Source organism: Spermophilus citellus, assembly GCF_964194105.1.
Source record: "Spermophilus citellus genome assembly, chromosome: 13".
Lineage (NCBI taxonomy): Eukaryota > Metazoa > Chordata > Mammalia > Rodentia > Sciuridae > Spermophilus > Spermophilus citellus.
This window is the reverse complement of record NC_138193.1, coordinates 81017241-81034231: the sequence shown is the minus strand read 5'-3', so window position 1 is coordinate 81034231 and position 16991 is coordinate 81017241. Positions and strand designations below refer to the sequence as shown.

General features: G+C 34.9%; 1 protein-coding gene across 2 annotated transcripts in view; it reads left to right on the top strand.

Moving 5' to 3' along the window:
* PLEKHH2 (pleckstrin homology, MyTH4 and FERM domain containing H2) overlaps positions 1-16991 on the top strand; it is a 116795-nt gene that overhangs the window by 48553 nt on the left and 51251 nt on the right. For both annotated transcript variants that reach the window (XM_081264070.1, XM_081264071.1), the window contains exons 4-14: positions 927-1076; positions 2221-2304; positions 3123-3204; positions 6836-7021; positions 8888-9843; positions 12667-12742; positions 14215-14309; positions 14962-15106; positions 15391-15527; positions 15621-15731; positions 15893-15979. In XM_081264070.1, the coding sequence (XP_081120196.1) occupies positions 927-1076; positions 2221-2304; positions 3123-3204; positions 6836-7021; positions 8888-9843; positions 12667-12742; positions 14215-14309; positions 14962-15106; positions 15391-15527; positions 15621-15731; positions 15893-15979 (2109 nt within the window). The remainder of the gene's footprint in view (positions 1-926; positions 1077-2220; positions 2305-3122; positions 3205-6835; positions 7022-8887; positions 9844-12666; positions 12743-14214; positions 14310-14961; positions 15107-15390; positions 15528-15620; positions 15732-15892; positions 15980-16991) is intronic.

Below are 16991 nucleotides of genomic sequence, written 5' to 3'. Positions count from 1 at the left end.
TTCCCTATGAATTAGATAGACTTATATAACCCATATGGCCAGCAACAGTCAGGTTTGCAGATGTGTCCTAAGACGTCATACTTCTGAATGTGTTTTGTAGAAAATCTAATCAGGGCCAATCTCTTAGATGTTAAAATTGAAGCACTTCCCACCCTCCAGCCTCATACCTGTTAATCTTACCAACTCTTTGACTTACTGTATGATTTTTACCTACTTATTACTATTTTTTATCCCTCTTTACCATTAGAATGTAATTTCCATGCAAGATATTTGGGTCTGTTTTATGATTCCTTTCCAGGTACTGAAATAGGCTTGGCACTTGCCAGGTATTCAATGAGCATTGGTGAAGTGAATGAATCAATAAGCTCTCACTAAGTGCCTTTTCCTACCTATGATTCTTGTTTTTTTTAATTTTTAATTTTTTAATGATTTTGTCATTTGAGGGCTCAAAGTTTCTCTTGTTTTTCTTTTCTTTTCCACTGAGTATTTCTTTTTCATCTAAGTTTCAGTTTTCCCCAAAATATGTTATACCAGGTCATCTGGTTTGAGTTTTATCTCACTGCTCACATTTTTAATTTATATTCCTACCTTGTTTAAAATATGAAAAAAAAATGAGGGCTAGAAACTTGCTGCTTCTATATAAACACTTTTGTGTATTGTCACTGCTCTAGTAAGCATATACGTTATGTTATAGCAATATTCACATCATCTCCTGTGTATCCTTATGTACCCCAAAAGTACAACTGTCTGACAGAATAGTCTTCATAATTTGTAACTTTTAAATACATTAACAATTCCTGTTTCATATTTTCATTTTATTATGATACCTTTTAGGAATCTATATAATTTTGTAGTAAAATTCTAAGTTTCATATTATGATAAATTAAATTTAATTTTAATTTTAACATTTTATTCTCTCAATTTAGGTACAAGTTATGGAACAGAAATTAAAAGCAGCTAATATTCAAACCAGTGAATCAGAGACAAGGTTATATAAAAAATGTCAAGACCTGGAGTCTCTACTACAGGAAAAAGATGACATCATTCAAAATTTGGAACTGCAATTTGAAGAGCAGGTAGGAAAATTTTAATCATCAAAGACTTATAAATGTGTGTACTCATTTGTGCATAAACACAAAGATTAAAAGGAGTCTAGATTTCTAAATGTGGAGGGGAAAATCTTACTTAAGTCAACCCACAGGATTGTATCACATGTGCTGGTGAAAGGTTAAGGTAAAATGGCATTCGCTTTAAGTCCAGGGTGAGTCCAGGCAAGATCTGGCACTTTTTAGACGGGACAGTGTTCTTTCACATTCAGACTTAGAATTTATGTGTACAGTTTAAGTAGGAAATACTTAGTTATCAGCAGCATTATGTCCATAAAATGTTTGTAATCAATTTTGTTTTAGATTGTTACAGTGTTGGAAATATTTATAGAACATTGAATTTTATATATTTATGTTTGATACTAATCCTTCTGCTTAGAAATGTATACACTGTTTTAAACCACTACTATTGAGAACAAGTACAGAAGTTTATTTTAGATTTTTATCACAAAAATTGTGTTAGGGTCGTTTACTTAAGTAGTCATTTAATGTAATTTAAATATGACCATTATGACATTGTTTTGTTATGCACATTAAATTGTTGTTTATTTTCAGCATTTTTTTTTTAATTTCTCTGGGGATTAGTATTTCTTTGTTAGTGGTTTGCAGCTTTATACCGGCCTGCAGTCCCCGCCCATTGTAATTTACATGATAACCATATTCCTGGTAGTTTTGTGATCATAACCCGATTTTAAGGTTGGTGAACTAGACTTTTTCAGTGTATATTTTTCCTGGGTCTTTTTAAAATTAATGCTTGAGGGAGATCTAGCCATTATAGCAGAGTTTTAGTCTCCTCTCCCTAACCTGGTTGACCCTGTTCTACTGTTCCAGAAATGTTTATTTTATTGATATATTCAGTGTATTGACTTCAGTGTGTTGATCATTCAAAGAAAGAGAAGAACAGTTATTAAAACTAGCAATGTTTGCATCGATCTCTGTGGATTCTTATTGTATTTGCTGGATAACTTTTCTCTTTTAAAAATCTGATAATTTGCAGGTAGATGTCCTAAATCTGAGACAGGTGTTAAGTGGATTTGTCTTGCATATTATCAGGTAACATTTCCGGACCACTGAGTTTATGTTTGAACTAAACAAATTGCAAATGTTATTTCAGAAACAAATAAGAATCCAAGAAGCTAAAATAATAGAAGAGAAAGCAGCTAAGATCAAAGAATGGGTAACAGTTAAGTTAAATGAGGTATTTGTTGCTATATTTTTTCTTTTCTTTTCTTTTACTTTACTCTTTTTTTTTAGTAGGTAAACAATCAGAATATACAATCATCTGAGTGAAACAAAAAATTCAAATCAGTTGATGGTGCTGTTCTCTTTTGGTAAATCTGAGATAGGTAGCTTTTATTTTAACATCCATTATATTTCAAAAATTAAACAATTGATAGACACCTGATGATCAGTGTAAATAGTCTCACTCTAATTACTTAATTTTAGTTCTAATTAGTTAATTTTAAATAATTATAGAGCATATCTGTATATATTATAAAATTAATATATTTGGTATCTGAAGTACAGATTAAAACTGAAATAGTTTGGTTTCAAGTAATTTTACAGTGGAAAAAGCTTAGGGGGGCCAGGCATGGGCACATATCTGTAATCCCAACAGCTCTGGAAGCTGAGGCAGGAGGATCACGAGTTCAAAGCCACCCTCAGCAAAGGCGAGGTGCTAAGCAACTCAGTGAGATTCTGTCTCTAAATAAAATACAAAATCGGGCTGGGGATGTGGCTCAGTGGTTGAGTGTTCCTGAATTCAATCCCCAGTACCAAAAAAAAAAAAAAAGCTTAGGGGGTGAAAACTTGCAAAACTCTCAGTTGTGGAAAAATTAATATTGGTGCCATAATTATCTAGTTTGATAGCCTACGATGATAAATTCATATATTTGCATGTCATTTTATTTTACTGCATTTGGAGTAAACATATTAATGTTTTCTAAATATAATTATTTATTAGCATGTTTTAGAAATGTTATTCCTGTGTAAGAGAATATCACTGTGTTGTTTTAGCTGGAATTGGAGAATCAGAATCTTCGTTTGATCAACCAAAACCAAACTGAAGAGATAAAAGCACTACAATCAAAACTACAAGGTATAAACATTTTCACCAAGATAGCCTAGTTAGATTTATTTGGCTATATAGGATTTACTATTTTTTACTTATGATTTAAAGATTTTATTATAAATATAGTATTAGGAATTATTTTCATGAAATGAAGGAATTTCCAAACAAACCAGAACTCAAGTGAATGTAGCAGCCAAGTGAATGTTGGCCCTAAATGTAGAAGGTAATGATATACAAGTTTACCAAACTTGTTACTACATAGGTTAAAAAAACATGGACAGCTAGTAATTTTGCCTTTTTCTATTCTAAAAGGCATTTAATTTGTCCCCATAGTAAGTTGCATAGAGTTGAACTTACTGAAAGTATTATTTATTATGTTAGCCCAGGATGTCAGGGATTATGGACAGTGTATACCAATCTCTAATAATGATGGTGTTTTTGTCCTTCCAACCCATGTTGTACTCTATCTCCTGGTTTTCTTGAAAGAACACAGAAGACCTATGAAGCCAGATAGTAGATTATAAGTATTTGTATTAGAGGTATGTACTTCAAAAGGCCGAGAATACTCTGGCCTCTGAAAGAAAAGTCTCTTTTAGTGTTGATTAAGGAATCATGGACATGATACACTTGTATTTGCCTGGAGGACTTTGGAGAAAGCTCCTTGGCTTGCTATGTGCCCTGAAAATGACATTAACCTCCAGAACTCTTTATAACTTTTGACTATTTACAAATAATTAAACCCAAAGGAATATTGACTGCTCTTCAGATAATTCATAACAATATTTTATAGGCTCAAAAGTAACTTTTCGGGCTGGGGTTGTGGCTCAGTGGTAGAGTGCTTGCCTAGCATGCTTGAGGCACTGAGTTCGATCCTCAGCACCACATAAATGTAAAATAAAGATATTGTGTCCACTTAAAAGTAAAAAAATGAATAAAAAAGTAACTTTTCATAATGTAAAAATTGGTAACATGGTTAGACCACATATTTCGTCTTTGAGCTATAAATCAGCACTTTTTAATAGAACTTTCTGTGATTAAAGAAATATTCTTTACTTGTGCTGTCCAATATGATGACCACGAACCACATATAACTATTTGAGAGTAAAGAACTTTCATTAGTCATGAAGTATGACTCTTGTGACTGATGAACTGAATTTTAAATTTTACTTAATTTGAATTGATTTAAATCACCATATTGAACAGCACAGCTATACATTAGTGAACAACCTGAAAAGTATAAACTAATCTGAATATTTCATTTCAGGTATATTTGCTTTAAAAATCAGTTGTTATTTTCAATTTTTCTTTGTATCCTAATTTTCAACAGTGATTGAAATTCTTACAACCTGAGTGTTTTGAGCAGAATTTGATGATGTGTATAAATTTTTTGGATTTTCCAATACATGGGGTTACTTGCTTTTAACTTCAAAACCTAAGGTTGAGTAGTGTAACTATCATTAATTGAGATTTCCTTAGTTCACTATTCTGGTGAAAGCCACTCAATTGCCCATCAGGTTGAAAAAGAGGTGAATCCAGCAAGGTGTAGTATAATTTATGCTTATACTACATGACCTAGTATAGAGGTTTTAAAACTTCTTTTAGCAATGGAATCCTTAAAAGGAGGAAAATTATGTAGAATTTGAGCAGGTAAAAAAAGGTAAAAGCAGTGTTGGGTGATGGTCCAGAATTCTGAAAACTTGGCCTTTTCCATGACTCTTTTTGCATCCTCTGGGTCTCACAAAATGCACTGGGAAAATATTGGTATGGTAGGAAGAATATGGGCTTTGAAGAGAGCTTTAATGCCTTACTACTTAATAACTGTTGTATCTCCAGAACATTTTCTTACATTAGTAAAATTGCAATTATAATAGTGCCTTCTGATTTCATGTAGGAATATATAGACTTATTGACTACAGGGCATTTTGTTATTGCATATTAATACTTACTTGGTATCATTTTCTCTACTTGTATGACAAAAAAAAAGTGCCTCCATGGCTGATCTGGAGTTCCATATTTAGAATTAAAGTTTCAGATTTGTGTGACTTTTACCCTTATTGAAATAGATTGAACATACTAGGCCCACTAAAAATTGTTTATTTTTTCCAATTTTTATTTTTATTTTTTAGTACCAGGGATTGAACACAGGGATCCTTAACCACTGAGCCATATCCCCAGCCCCTTTTTTATATTTTCTTTAGACACAGGGCCTCACTGAGCTGCTAAGGCTGACTTTGAACTTCTGATCCTCCTACCTCAGCCTCCCAAATCACTGGGATAACAGGCTTGTGCCACTGCACCCGGCTCTGATATTCATGACTTGCAATTTTTTTGTCTTCATTGCAGCCTCTTAGATTTTACAGACTAAGAGATACTGATCATTGGAAACTAGGCTTGGAGTGGAGAAAAGATGTATTATATCCTGAATATAAGATGGAATTTAAAAAATATATATGCATGTACATTTGTCCCTCAGTATCCATAAGGGACTGATCCCAGGATCCCTGTAGATACTGGAATCTGAGAATGCTCAAGTTCCTTATTTAAAATGGCACAGTATTTACATATAGTCTATGCACCTCCTTCTATAATTTTAATCATTTCTGGATTGCTTATAATACCTAATACAATGTAAATGTTTGTAAATATTAGTTATACTGTATCATTTAAGGAATAATAAGAAAAACATCTATACATGTTCACTACAGAGGCAGTCTTTGTTCAGAATATTTTTAAATCTACAGTACATTGAGTCCACAGATATGAAATCCACGGATGCAAAGGATCAAATGTATGCAACCATTACAATCTTATTGAGAATTAGTTCTGTGAGAGATGATCAACACAAAAACGTTAAAAGATACATCTAAAAGAACATAATATATAAAGATATCTTTCTTATCCACTGCTTAATTATCAATTGCTACTTAGCTTATCCCTTTGTCCAGAGTGAAGAATTTCATTTTTGGAAACTCTTCTCTCTAGGATCTCCATGATTTTAATCTTACAAGCAGGAGTGTTAAAGGTCCTAGAGATGAATTAAATCCATGATTAGGTGAATTACTGTACAAACTTTCTAAATTTTATATTGCCCCTTTTTTTCCCCTAACAAAGTGATTAAGGTTCTTTATGTTGTGATCACCATGAAGCAAACCCCTCCATCTGCTGCCTTCTCATTATTGAAAACTAAGATAAGCAAAAATCATTACAGTGATCAAGTGATATTTGTACCAATGGTAATCTATATTTCCTTTGGTTGTTTTGGCAACCAGTACCTCAGACAATGGCATTATCACACAATTTTTAACCAATATTAACGAGTATTTAAAAATACTTGACTTTTTAAGAAACTGTAATGCTCTAGTTATTTATAATCAGGTTTTAGTTTGTGTTTCTTGTTTTTATTTGACAACTTCTCTTAAAGGGATTTGTTTTCTCTCTGGAGTCAAGAAAATATTTTGGATATTCAAAATATAAAAAACAGACCCATGATGCTTAACAATGGGGCTCCTGTGTTACTGTGCCTAAATTATGATAAACTTGAGACTTTTTTCCTGATTGTAAAGAGTAATTTTTCTTAAAGTTTTTATATGATTTTTTCCTATGTTTAACAAATTGGCATACACAATTCAGATCTTAATTTTGATTAATGACCTTTTAGAAGTTCAAGGTAAGAAGTCATCCATGGTTTCCACACCAAAACTTTCGGAAGGGCAGCGCCTGAGCAATTTGAAGTTTGGGTGCTTTTTATCCCGAGCAAAGAGTCCTCCTCAAGTAGTGAAATCTGAGGAAATGAGCAAGATATCTTCTAAAGAATCTGAGTCCACAGAAGGAAAAAAGACAGAAGGTATTTATGGACCACAGCGAGTTACTTTTGCATTTTTTTAAGAAGGAAAAGTCATTTACTATGGTTAATTCAAATACAGCTTAATTTTTTGATGCTTTATAAGAATATTTCTAATGAGCAATATAGCATTGAACTTTGTATATCTGGTTATTTTGTCTTCTGAGGGTTTTAGCCAGGGTACACAAGAAAAACTGATTTTTCTCATCTTAACATTTTTCCTTGCAGCAGACAGAAGTAATACTTAAATTTTAAAGTTTACAATATTCCCCTCAAGGTACTTGGTTTAGCTGAGTTTCAGATTAGAATATTTTTATTCATTATTTATTAAAATATTGAAAATTACCTAATATTAAACATGAAATTAATTCTGACCTAGCAAACTTATAAAGAAACAAACACTAGGAAATAATTTAGTGACTGCTTTGATTTTCCATTTGTTGCTTCAAAGAGGAAAATATCTGCCTACATGTTTAGACCCAGTGTCCTGTGTGCAGGTTTCTACTCCTCCCGGTGTTTTACAGCCTCTCTTAATTTTGCTTTGTTGTGCAGCTGCTGGCTTTGACTCTCCCAGTGCAATCATTTTTGTTGGCTTTTTCCAAATATTTTAGCCAGGTTTGATCTCCTGTCAGTTCCAATTATCTTCCTCCAAAGGAGAAAAATTACAGCTCTTACAAGCTGTCCCTCTGCTGGGTTATGACATTTTGAAAACAACATATTTTTCCAATCAGAAGGCCACTGAGCTACTTATTGTCTCACCCTCCTTGAATTTGCTTTGCTTTCTCAAGAAGCCATTTCCATCTCCTTCCCACTGTCTAGCAGCTGAGCACAGCCAAGATTGTCTGTACTGGAACTCTGGCCCACAAACTGCCTGACGCAAACTTGCAGGGTGTGTTTGTTCAGCCTCTGGTTCAATGACTGTGAAGATCATATGTATGTTTTCAAAGCTCCTTTTCTGCTTTTCAGTCTAAAATTTTAATTCACTGTCCATGAAGATTGTGGTGTATTTTATTAAGTTATAAATAAAAATAAGCTATATCTAAAGACATGTTCAATGAATATTATTATAAAAACATATTTTGTAGTTATGATTAAACAAAGTAAAGCAAACTTTTTTTTTCAAACTTTTTCTGTATATGTTTTCCTCATGATATTACGTATTTCATTACTGAAGTTTGGGCACCAAGTTTATTTCTTATAGTTTTGTGTTTACTATGTCTTGATTTACTTTATGATAATTTTGAAATTTAGTGGAAAGAGGGTCATCTTTTTTTTGCTTCTAAAATGGAAATCATGGTATTCATTGGTTTTTTTTGGGGGGGTGGCTATTTTTGTAGTCAAAATTGCTCTATATTACATTTTGCTTTTTTTATTATGTCTGTCAAGTTTGTTCCCCAATATATTCTTTGTAGAGACCAATTTAATCTTAATACAATTATATTGAGTTGTAAGACTCTGTTTTTGTTCGTTTTTAGTACTGGGGGTTAAACCCAGGGCTTTGTACATGCTAGGCAAGTGCCCTGCCTCTGAGCTGCATCCCCAGCCCTTTATATTTTATTTTGAGATAGCCTCTCTCAAAATTGCCCAGACTGGCTTTAAATTGAGATCCTCTTGCTTTAGTGTCTCAAGTAGCTGGGATTATACACATGTGCCATTGTATCTGCCTCTGGGCTTTATGTTTTATATTAAGCTAGGGTTTCAAACTTTTATTTTAAAAAAAGACATAAAAAAAGACAAATGCTAATTTAAATTAACCTTATTCACATGATATGAAATTACTAGTCTTCAGAGCCTAGTTACATAAAGCTACATGTATGGGAAGTTTTTATTATTAAAGGCAGCGTACCAATATGTTGTATACTTTTCTAGAAATGGAAATTCTGGAGAAGTCTGTTGATAACCCAGTTCAAGAAAATGAGAGAGGCCAGAGAACCTTGCATAAAACCCCTTGTGTCTCAGAACAGAACAGGAAAACAAGAGTAAGTTTTGCAATGGATGATAACGTATGCAAGAATTCTGAGGCTCCCGGAAGTGACTGGAGTTCTGATGAGGAAGATGAGAACAAAGAAACGTCCAAGTCCAGGAGCATGTCCAGACTTTCCAGTCACACCTCAGAGGAAGGTGTCCCATGTGGCAGGATAGGGAGCGAAGCGTACTTGACAGCATCTGATGACAGCAGCTCTGTATTTGAAGAAGAAACTTTTGGTGTAAAGAGACCAGAACACAAGAAGCTGTATTCTTGGCAACAGGAGGCCCAATGGAAAGCTCACAATAATCTTCTTGGAAAGGGAAATTCTGAATCAAGTAAAAAGGAGCATGACAGTGATGAACTGAACAAAAAATTTCAATCCCAGCGATTGGATTATTCATCCTCATCAAGTGAGGCCAACACCCCAAGCCCTATTTTGACCCCCGCTTTAATGCCAAAGCATTCTAACACACTCACTGGAAAAGGAACACAGTTAGTGTGTTCATCCCATTTATCACCCTCAAGGTTAAGGATTCCTAACGTTTTCAGCATAAGTGTAGCACTCACCAAAAGGCACCTAAGCCAACCACAGTTAAGTTCCGACAGGACGTTTGGTACAAACAGAAATGCTATAAGCATGATACGACCCCTGAGACCTCAGGAAACCGATCTGGACCTGGTTGATGGTGACAGCCCAGAAATTTTAGAGAATATGGACACGAGTTGTGAGGATGGATTCTTCTGCTCTGACTCCATGGAATCTACACATCCAGATGAGCAAGAAACCTGTGACTCAGCAAAGAAGGCTGCAGGTGGCAAACCTCCCACTCCTCCCCTGCACCGGTTTCCATCTTGGGTAATTATATTCCCTTGTGCATCCTATACATAGTGTTTTTCCCCCCTCAACACACATATTCACGTTTTACTTTCTGAATCTTTTCAAACCCAACTTTGCTCTGGAAATTTTTGGTTTTCAAAATACAATTTCTCCTTCTTTCTCTCTTTTTGTTTATTTTATTTTTTTTTAATTTTTGAGACAGGGGCTCACTAAGTACTTAACCTAAAGCCTCACTAAATTGCCGAAGATGACTTTGAACTTTTGATCCTTCTGCCTCAGCTTCCCAAGTAGCTGGAATTACAGGCACGTCCCACTACACCCAGCTTCAATTTCCCCTTTTCTTTCCTCACTTATGTTCTGAACCAAATGAGAAAGAAGCAGATAGAAATCAAAATATTACCATATTTACTGATAAGTTAGTTTTAGAAAATTGGTGGGCAAATAAACTTTTCAGTGCTGGACTTTGGAATTTACTAGACTTATTCACCCAGGCCCAGGCAGCTCTGGACTGTTTCAGGTTTCCTCCAGTGAGTTGGTGCCCTGCTAAGAATAGATGATCTAGAGAAATAGTGCAGGGGTTTGGTTCCTGTGGGAGCTACTTCTCAGGAGAAAGCTGCTGGCTGTGCATGCTAAGGAGAAGGTGAACGGGTAGAGAGACATCAAGGTATTTAATTCCTAGAAGTCCTTTCATATAAAAGAAAAAAATCAGGGGATAGGGAAGAAGGGGTTCCCTTTAAGTGTAATTCTTTTGGGTAGATTCTGAACCAGGACATTGAACTCCAATTGGACAATAGTTTTTTTTTTTTTTTAACATAATCATTTACTTGACTGGCTCAAGAAAAGTTTCATTTTACTCCCCATGAGCTTTTAAATCCATTGCTTTAACCAAAGCATCTCCCTACATATCTAGATTGGATTGAATCCTCTTCTATTAAGGCATTGACCATTACTACAGTAACTTACCTGTCAATTGTGAGCTACTTTTAGGAATAGCTATCTGTATTGCTAGATGAAAAAAAAAATTCTTCCTATATTTGAAACAAAGTGAATTGGTCTATTTTATAGATTTAAGTTGTCCCTTACGTATTGGCAAATTTAACCTTTTGCCTTCAGAGAAACATCTGGGTTGTCAGATCTTTTGGTTTATGGAGCCATGTTCTTTTATAATTTAATAACCACCCCAGTTATGTGCAAATTAGGATAGCCATGTTTTCTCAGTAAAATCCACACCTTGAGATGTATCTGCTTTTATTTGCTTCTAAGAGAACATTTTATTTTGGTATCACGTGAAACATTCTGTAGTATACTACTAAATTCTAGATGGCACGAAAAGAGTAGACGTTAACAGCATGTCATCTCTGGAATGCCAGTTATGTTGCCCTTTAGGTAGTCAGAAATTGAAATTTTGACACGGAGATTTTAGGCATTTAGGTTAGTCTTTCAAGTTTGTTTTATTTGGCAAACCATTTTACTACATTTTTGCCCTTCTCCCATCCCCTCCTCTTTGAAGCTATTCATTCAGTCCTGGGGGGGGGGGGAAGGGGAGAATAGCATTGCCTTTCAAAAGTCTTTCAACAGACTGGCTAAGTTTGAGATTTAATTTCTATTTCTCAGGTATTTTCAGGCTTCAAGGAAAAGATGTGTTCTAGTTGTCTGTGTAAGAGTTTATTTTAAGGCAATCCCTATCCCTAGTGAATTGAATATCATTCAAAATGCAGTGGTCACTCTGGTAGGACAACCTGTGATTCAGCAGCCCCTCTGATAGTCAACGCCCTAAAAGGAAGTGCCAGCCGTTTGCCCTCTCTGCAGTGGCTCAGCCTGTCCTCTCATCCGCAGTGATTCTCTTTCCACTTTTCTTCCTGCTTACCTACTCTCTCCCACTCTCCTGTGGCCTCTTACTGCCTCCAGTCTCCTGTTTAGTGCCTTATTTGTCTTTCTGACCTGCCTGTTTTGCTGTTAGTCTCCGTAACTGGCTTAGATTCGTTAAGTCAGCTGCTCTTCAATCTAAAGTGCTCCTAAAGATCAGCGATCTTATGCCAGTTTCCTCTTGAGCCACTTGCAGGAGGCATTGGTTGCCTGCTAGACTGTGGCCCAGCCAAATGGGTCCAAATTAGATGCATTACAAAATTCAGAACGTGGTGATCCATGCATTAGCAGCCACCTGGGGTCTTTTTTCTCACAGGAGCAGGGCTAATAACCTTTTTGGTAGCAAGTCTAGAGATCTCTCTTAGAGAAGAGGAGAAAACAAAATAACCAACTTTTAGAACAAGGTAATGTTATAAATTTCATTGCAATTCTCATTACTTGACCTCAGGTATTTTTCTACTTGATTGAAATGTATGTTGAAGTAAGAAGATGATGGCATTTAATCCTACTCTAGCTATACTTTCTGACTTCAAGTTTTTTTCTTTCTTTCACCATGTTCCAGAATGATAGAATATCAAAGAATGTGTTTATGTGTAGTCAATGATTGTGAATAGTTTCTGTTTCATATTATGGCCATTCAAGATTTTTCCTTTTAAAAATTTACCCATTTTCTAAAATGGTAGACCATTAGAGATGGTGTTTACCTATAATGATGAATAAACTTCTCTTACTTGCTCCCTGTATCTTCAAAAGAATTTAAAATGTCAAGCAAAGATTTGGGAATTAATAATGGAGTAACAAAGAGATGGAAACAAATATCTACATTACTATTCACTGTGGCCTGTTTTATTGGTACTAAGTTCTATAATAATTCTGTCTTCTAGTGAATTTTAACAACCAATGAAAAACATATATATTGAAAGTAATCATTTCTTTTTTTTAAACATCCTATTCAAATCTCTTTTTTTACATTAGGAAAGCAGAATTTATGCTGTAGCCAAATCAGGCATTCGAATGTCTGAGGCGTTCAATATGGAAAATGTTAATAAAAGTAAGTGCTTTGCATGCTATAACATGGGTGAGCCTTGAGGATGTCATGCTAAGTGATTGATAGCGCAATACAAACACATGAGACAGGTGCAGAAAGGTGGATACTGTAAGATTTCACTCTAGGGAGTTAGTGTGGAATGGTGGTTACCAAGGGCTAGGAGGGGTGCAGAAAGTAGGTTTGTAGTTTAATGGTTTTAGAATTTCAGATTTGTAAGATGAAGAAGTTCTAGAGGTCGGTTTTACAACAATGTGAACATACTTCACACTATAGTACACTTAAAAATGGTTAAGATGGGGGGCTGACATTGTGGCTCGAGTTCGCCTAGCATGTGCGAAGCTCTGGGTTCAATCCTCAGCACCACATAAAAATGAATAAATAAACTAAAGGTATTGTGTCCAACTACAACTAAAAAATAAATATTAAAAATGATTAAGATGGTAAATTTTATTTGATGTGCTTTTTTACCACAATAAAAAAGTTCTTTTTAAAGTTTGTGATTTTGTATTGCTATTTCATAGCCAACAACTTCCCAAATGTCTAACATGATCTAAAAATAAATCAAATTATATAAACTTTGAGAAGATTATTTCAAAGGTTGCTGACTTATGTTTTAAAATTAAAGTTCATCTTACTTAATATAGAAATCCCAAAACATTCAAATCTGATGTGGAAAGTACTTCTGATGTAGAAATACTTCAGAGACTAAAGTGGAGAAACTGGCATTTCAGCCATTCAGAATCAAAGTTGTAAAAATGTTGGTCTCTGTGTCTTTTCTCTCCTTCCTCCCTTCCTCTTTCCCTTCCTTCCTAAAATTATTATAGAATTAATGCATACCCATTATAAATGAATGAATGAAACCAAATGACATAGAACCATCTGGAGTAAAAAGAGAAATTTTCCTGTAGTTTCTTCTATCAGTCCTCCCAGTTCTACCACTTATCCATGTCTTAGAGGTAACCACTGATATTCTGTTTCATTTCAACTATCTTCTGTTCTTACCAAGAAATCACATTCTAACCTTTCAACATTAGATTCACCTGATAAAGGCTTAAGAATGATGATGCTTTTATACCAGGTCAATAACAGGGTTGTGAATAGTTAGAGAACATCTTCATAGGTCCTTCCACTGAGTCTGCCAGTCGGTAGTTGTCTTACCTAGTTCTGTGCAGCCTGAGCTAAGCACGCATGGAGATGCTGAAGAAATGAAAGCCATGATTCTTGCTCTCAAAGAACTTATAGTCTCCCTGGGGAAGTAGCATACACGAGGAAATAATGAGCCATGTAAAAAAGGGGTGTCTATAAAACTGTAAATGCCATGATTCGTAACAGACTACATAATTAATAATCATATGTGTTAATCCAATTTCTCTTTAATTGGAAATGATGCTAATCCACATTCATAACAAATAAGTCAATGTGCTTGTTAGAAGTTTTTGTTTTAAAAAGAAAATGACATTGTTTTTTTGTTTCAGATTCTGCCACCATGCTATCCTATACCACATCAGGACTTTATACATCTCTGATATACAAGAATATGACAACCCCAGTGTATACAACTTTGAAAGGGGTAACTCATCCTTGTTACTGTTAAACACATGGTTCTCTTCATGATGCATTGGGAAAATTGTTCAAGTTCCAGATTCCATTCCATTCTACACAGATTCCCCCTTTGTAGAAAGGTCTTAGAATTCACATTAATTTATCATTAAAAAACAAGAGGAAAAGGAAAAGTCTGGAGAAGATATTTATTCTCAGAGCATTAGAGGTCTTCATCCAATTTCATGTGACACACACACACACACACACACACACACAAACACACACACACACCAAAAAAAAAAAAAAAACCCCAGGCTGTTAATTGTTTAAAGGGAACATATTATTAATGATGTAGTGGGAACTCCTAATTTAGAAAGATCTTTTTTTTTTTTAAATCAGTGCCAGAGTCCCTTCCTTGCCAAAAGTATCTAATTAAAAATGAGGACTGTCAGATATTGATAACCTTATGTTTTCAGAAGTTTTCTACAATTGACAAATGCCTTGATAATTAGAATTTGAGGTTGGACAACATGACTTTCATACTGGCAAAATATGTTCTTGTAATCCTTCAAAAAAAACCCCATATTCCATGACTTCTTCCTATAAAACATTCTTTGTCTAAAAAAAAATAATAATAACTTTAGAGATGGATACAGGGAGGCTGTTCTGCTTTTCTTTAGAAGGCGACCCAAATAAGTAGCAGCCCTTTCCTGGACGATTCCTCTGGCTCCGAGGAAGAGGACGGCTCCAGATCCAGCTCGCAGACATCAGAGTCGGACTTGCGCAACCGGAGTGGGCCTGGGAGCCCCCGAGCCATGAAGCGAGGTGAGGGGAAAGCCAAGTTAGTGGACTATTGCACATATTTTATTCATTATAATTAGCCGAGGTTGTCATCACAACAAAATATCATTTGCATTCCTGTGACTTCCTTAGAAATTTGCTTGATGGTCCCTATCCCTTAGTTGTTTTCAGCTTTAAAAGTTTTTAATGGCCAAAGGAATGAGAATAAATGTAGTATGAGGAGGTTTATGATTCAGGAACTCTCACAACCAGCGTTTGGACCACCCCTGTATTAAACGCTGACTTGATGTATTTCCTTGATCTTCCAGGAGTGTCTGTCTCCTCTGTGGCTTCTGAAAATGACTACGCAATTCCCCCCGATGCCTACTCTGCAGACACAGAGTGCCTACAGCCTGAGCAGAAGCTCCCTAAAACCTGCTCCACGTCCAGTGATAATGGGAAAAATGTAAGCCCTGAATCAAGACTTTTAAAAAATTAATGAATCAGTTTGAGCTTCCAAAAGGAAACTTAAAATTTTAAAAAAATTTCTTAAAATTAGGAACCACTGGAAAAATCTGGCTATTTACTAAAAATGAGTGGTAAGGTCAAGACTTGGAAGCGGAGGTGGTTCGTTCTCAAAGGTGGAGAATTACTTTACTACAAATCTCCAGTGAGTAGAAAATGCTTGCTGTTCAGAACTGAATTCCTCAAACTATAAATTAAAATGTTCACTGTTTTTCTTCTCGGTAATGTGATTAATGATGCAAAGCATTTCTTATTATGACTATTACTATTCATCTTTGTTCATTTGGTTTTCTTCCTTTCATACAGAGTGATGTAATTAGAAAACCCCAGGGCCATATTGAACTTAGTGCTTCCTGCAGTATTTTAAGAGGAGATAACAAACAAACAGTTCAGGTACTTTTTAAACTTTTTTAAAAAAAAGAAATATATATATCATGCAAAATTCAATTCTCAATGATCCAAGCTAGTGGAAAGGAGATTGGATTATTCACTGTTTCTTATTCACTTTGGAGTTTGATGCCTCAAAGGTATGTTAACACTGTAAGACTTTTTAGTTAATGTGGTAATGTAAGCTAAATTTCTGTTGGGTAACTCCCACTATACTTTCTTTACCTTTTCTTTCTTTACACTCTTCTTTCCTCATATCTAATGTCCCAGGTATTTTTAGCTCTTAATATGTCAAGCTATTTTAGGAAGAGTAGCTGATAAATGAATTCCCAAGAAGATGTTAGTAATACATTATATGATTAAATTCAGGAGTATCTGTATTTTAGTATAGAATTAGACAATGACAGTTCTTCCATGAACTTGCTATAACACATATACGGTTTATAACAACTTAACGGTTGGTGAACAGAGGGGCTGTCCTTCCTAGTCACACCAGAGAGGTATTAGCTGCCCATTTTACCTACACATAAGGCCAGTCTTGTCTTAAATCTGTTCAATTTAAAACACAGGCTTTTGAGATAGTCTGGTATATGCAATTTAAATTCACTATTTCTGAAATGCTTTCAATAACCATTATTTTCTCATCTTGCTCCTTCGGAGGGTGGAAGACAACATTTTCCAGAAAGGTACATTATCAATGTTTCCAGTGGACTGAGATTTAGAAGGGAGAATTAGGGAAAGCTTTGTCTTGGAGTATGGCTGTTAAGAATCATTTGTAAGCTTCTGAAATATTTGGAAAATTTACAGTGTGATTAATTTGAGACTGGAAAATTGTGAGTTCATAATATCTGATCATATGTTATTTCCAAAAATTTCTCTTCTTGCATGCAAGGTCTTCTTGTTTTATTTATAGGTGACTTCCTCATTTCTCTGTATTTAACAACATCTCCAGTCATTCTGATCCTCATTTCAATAACCAGGCACCTGTGGCACATTTAAGGGAAAAAAACAAAAATGG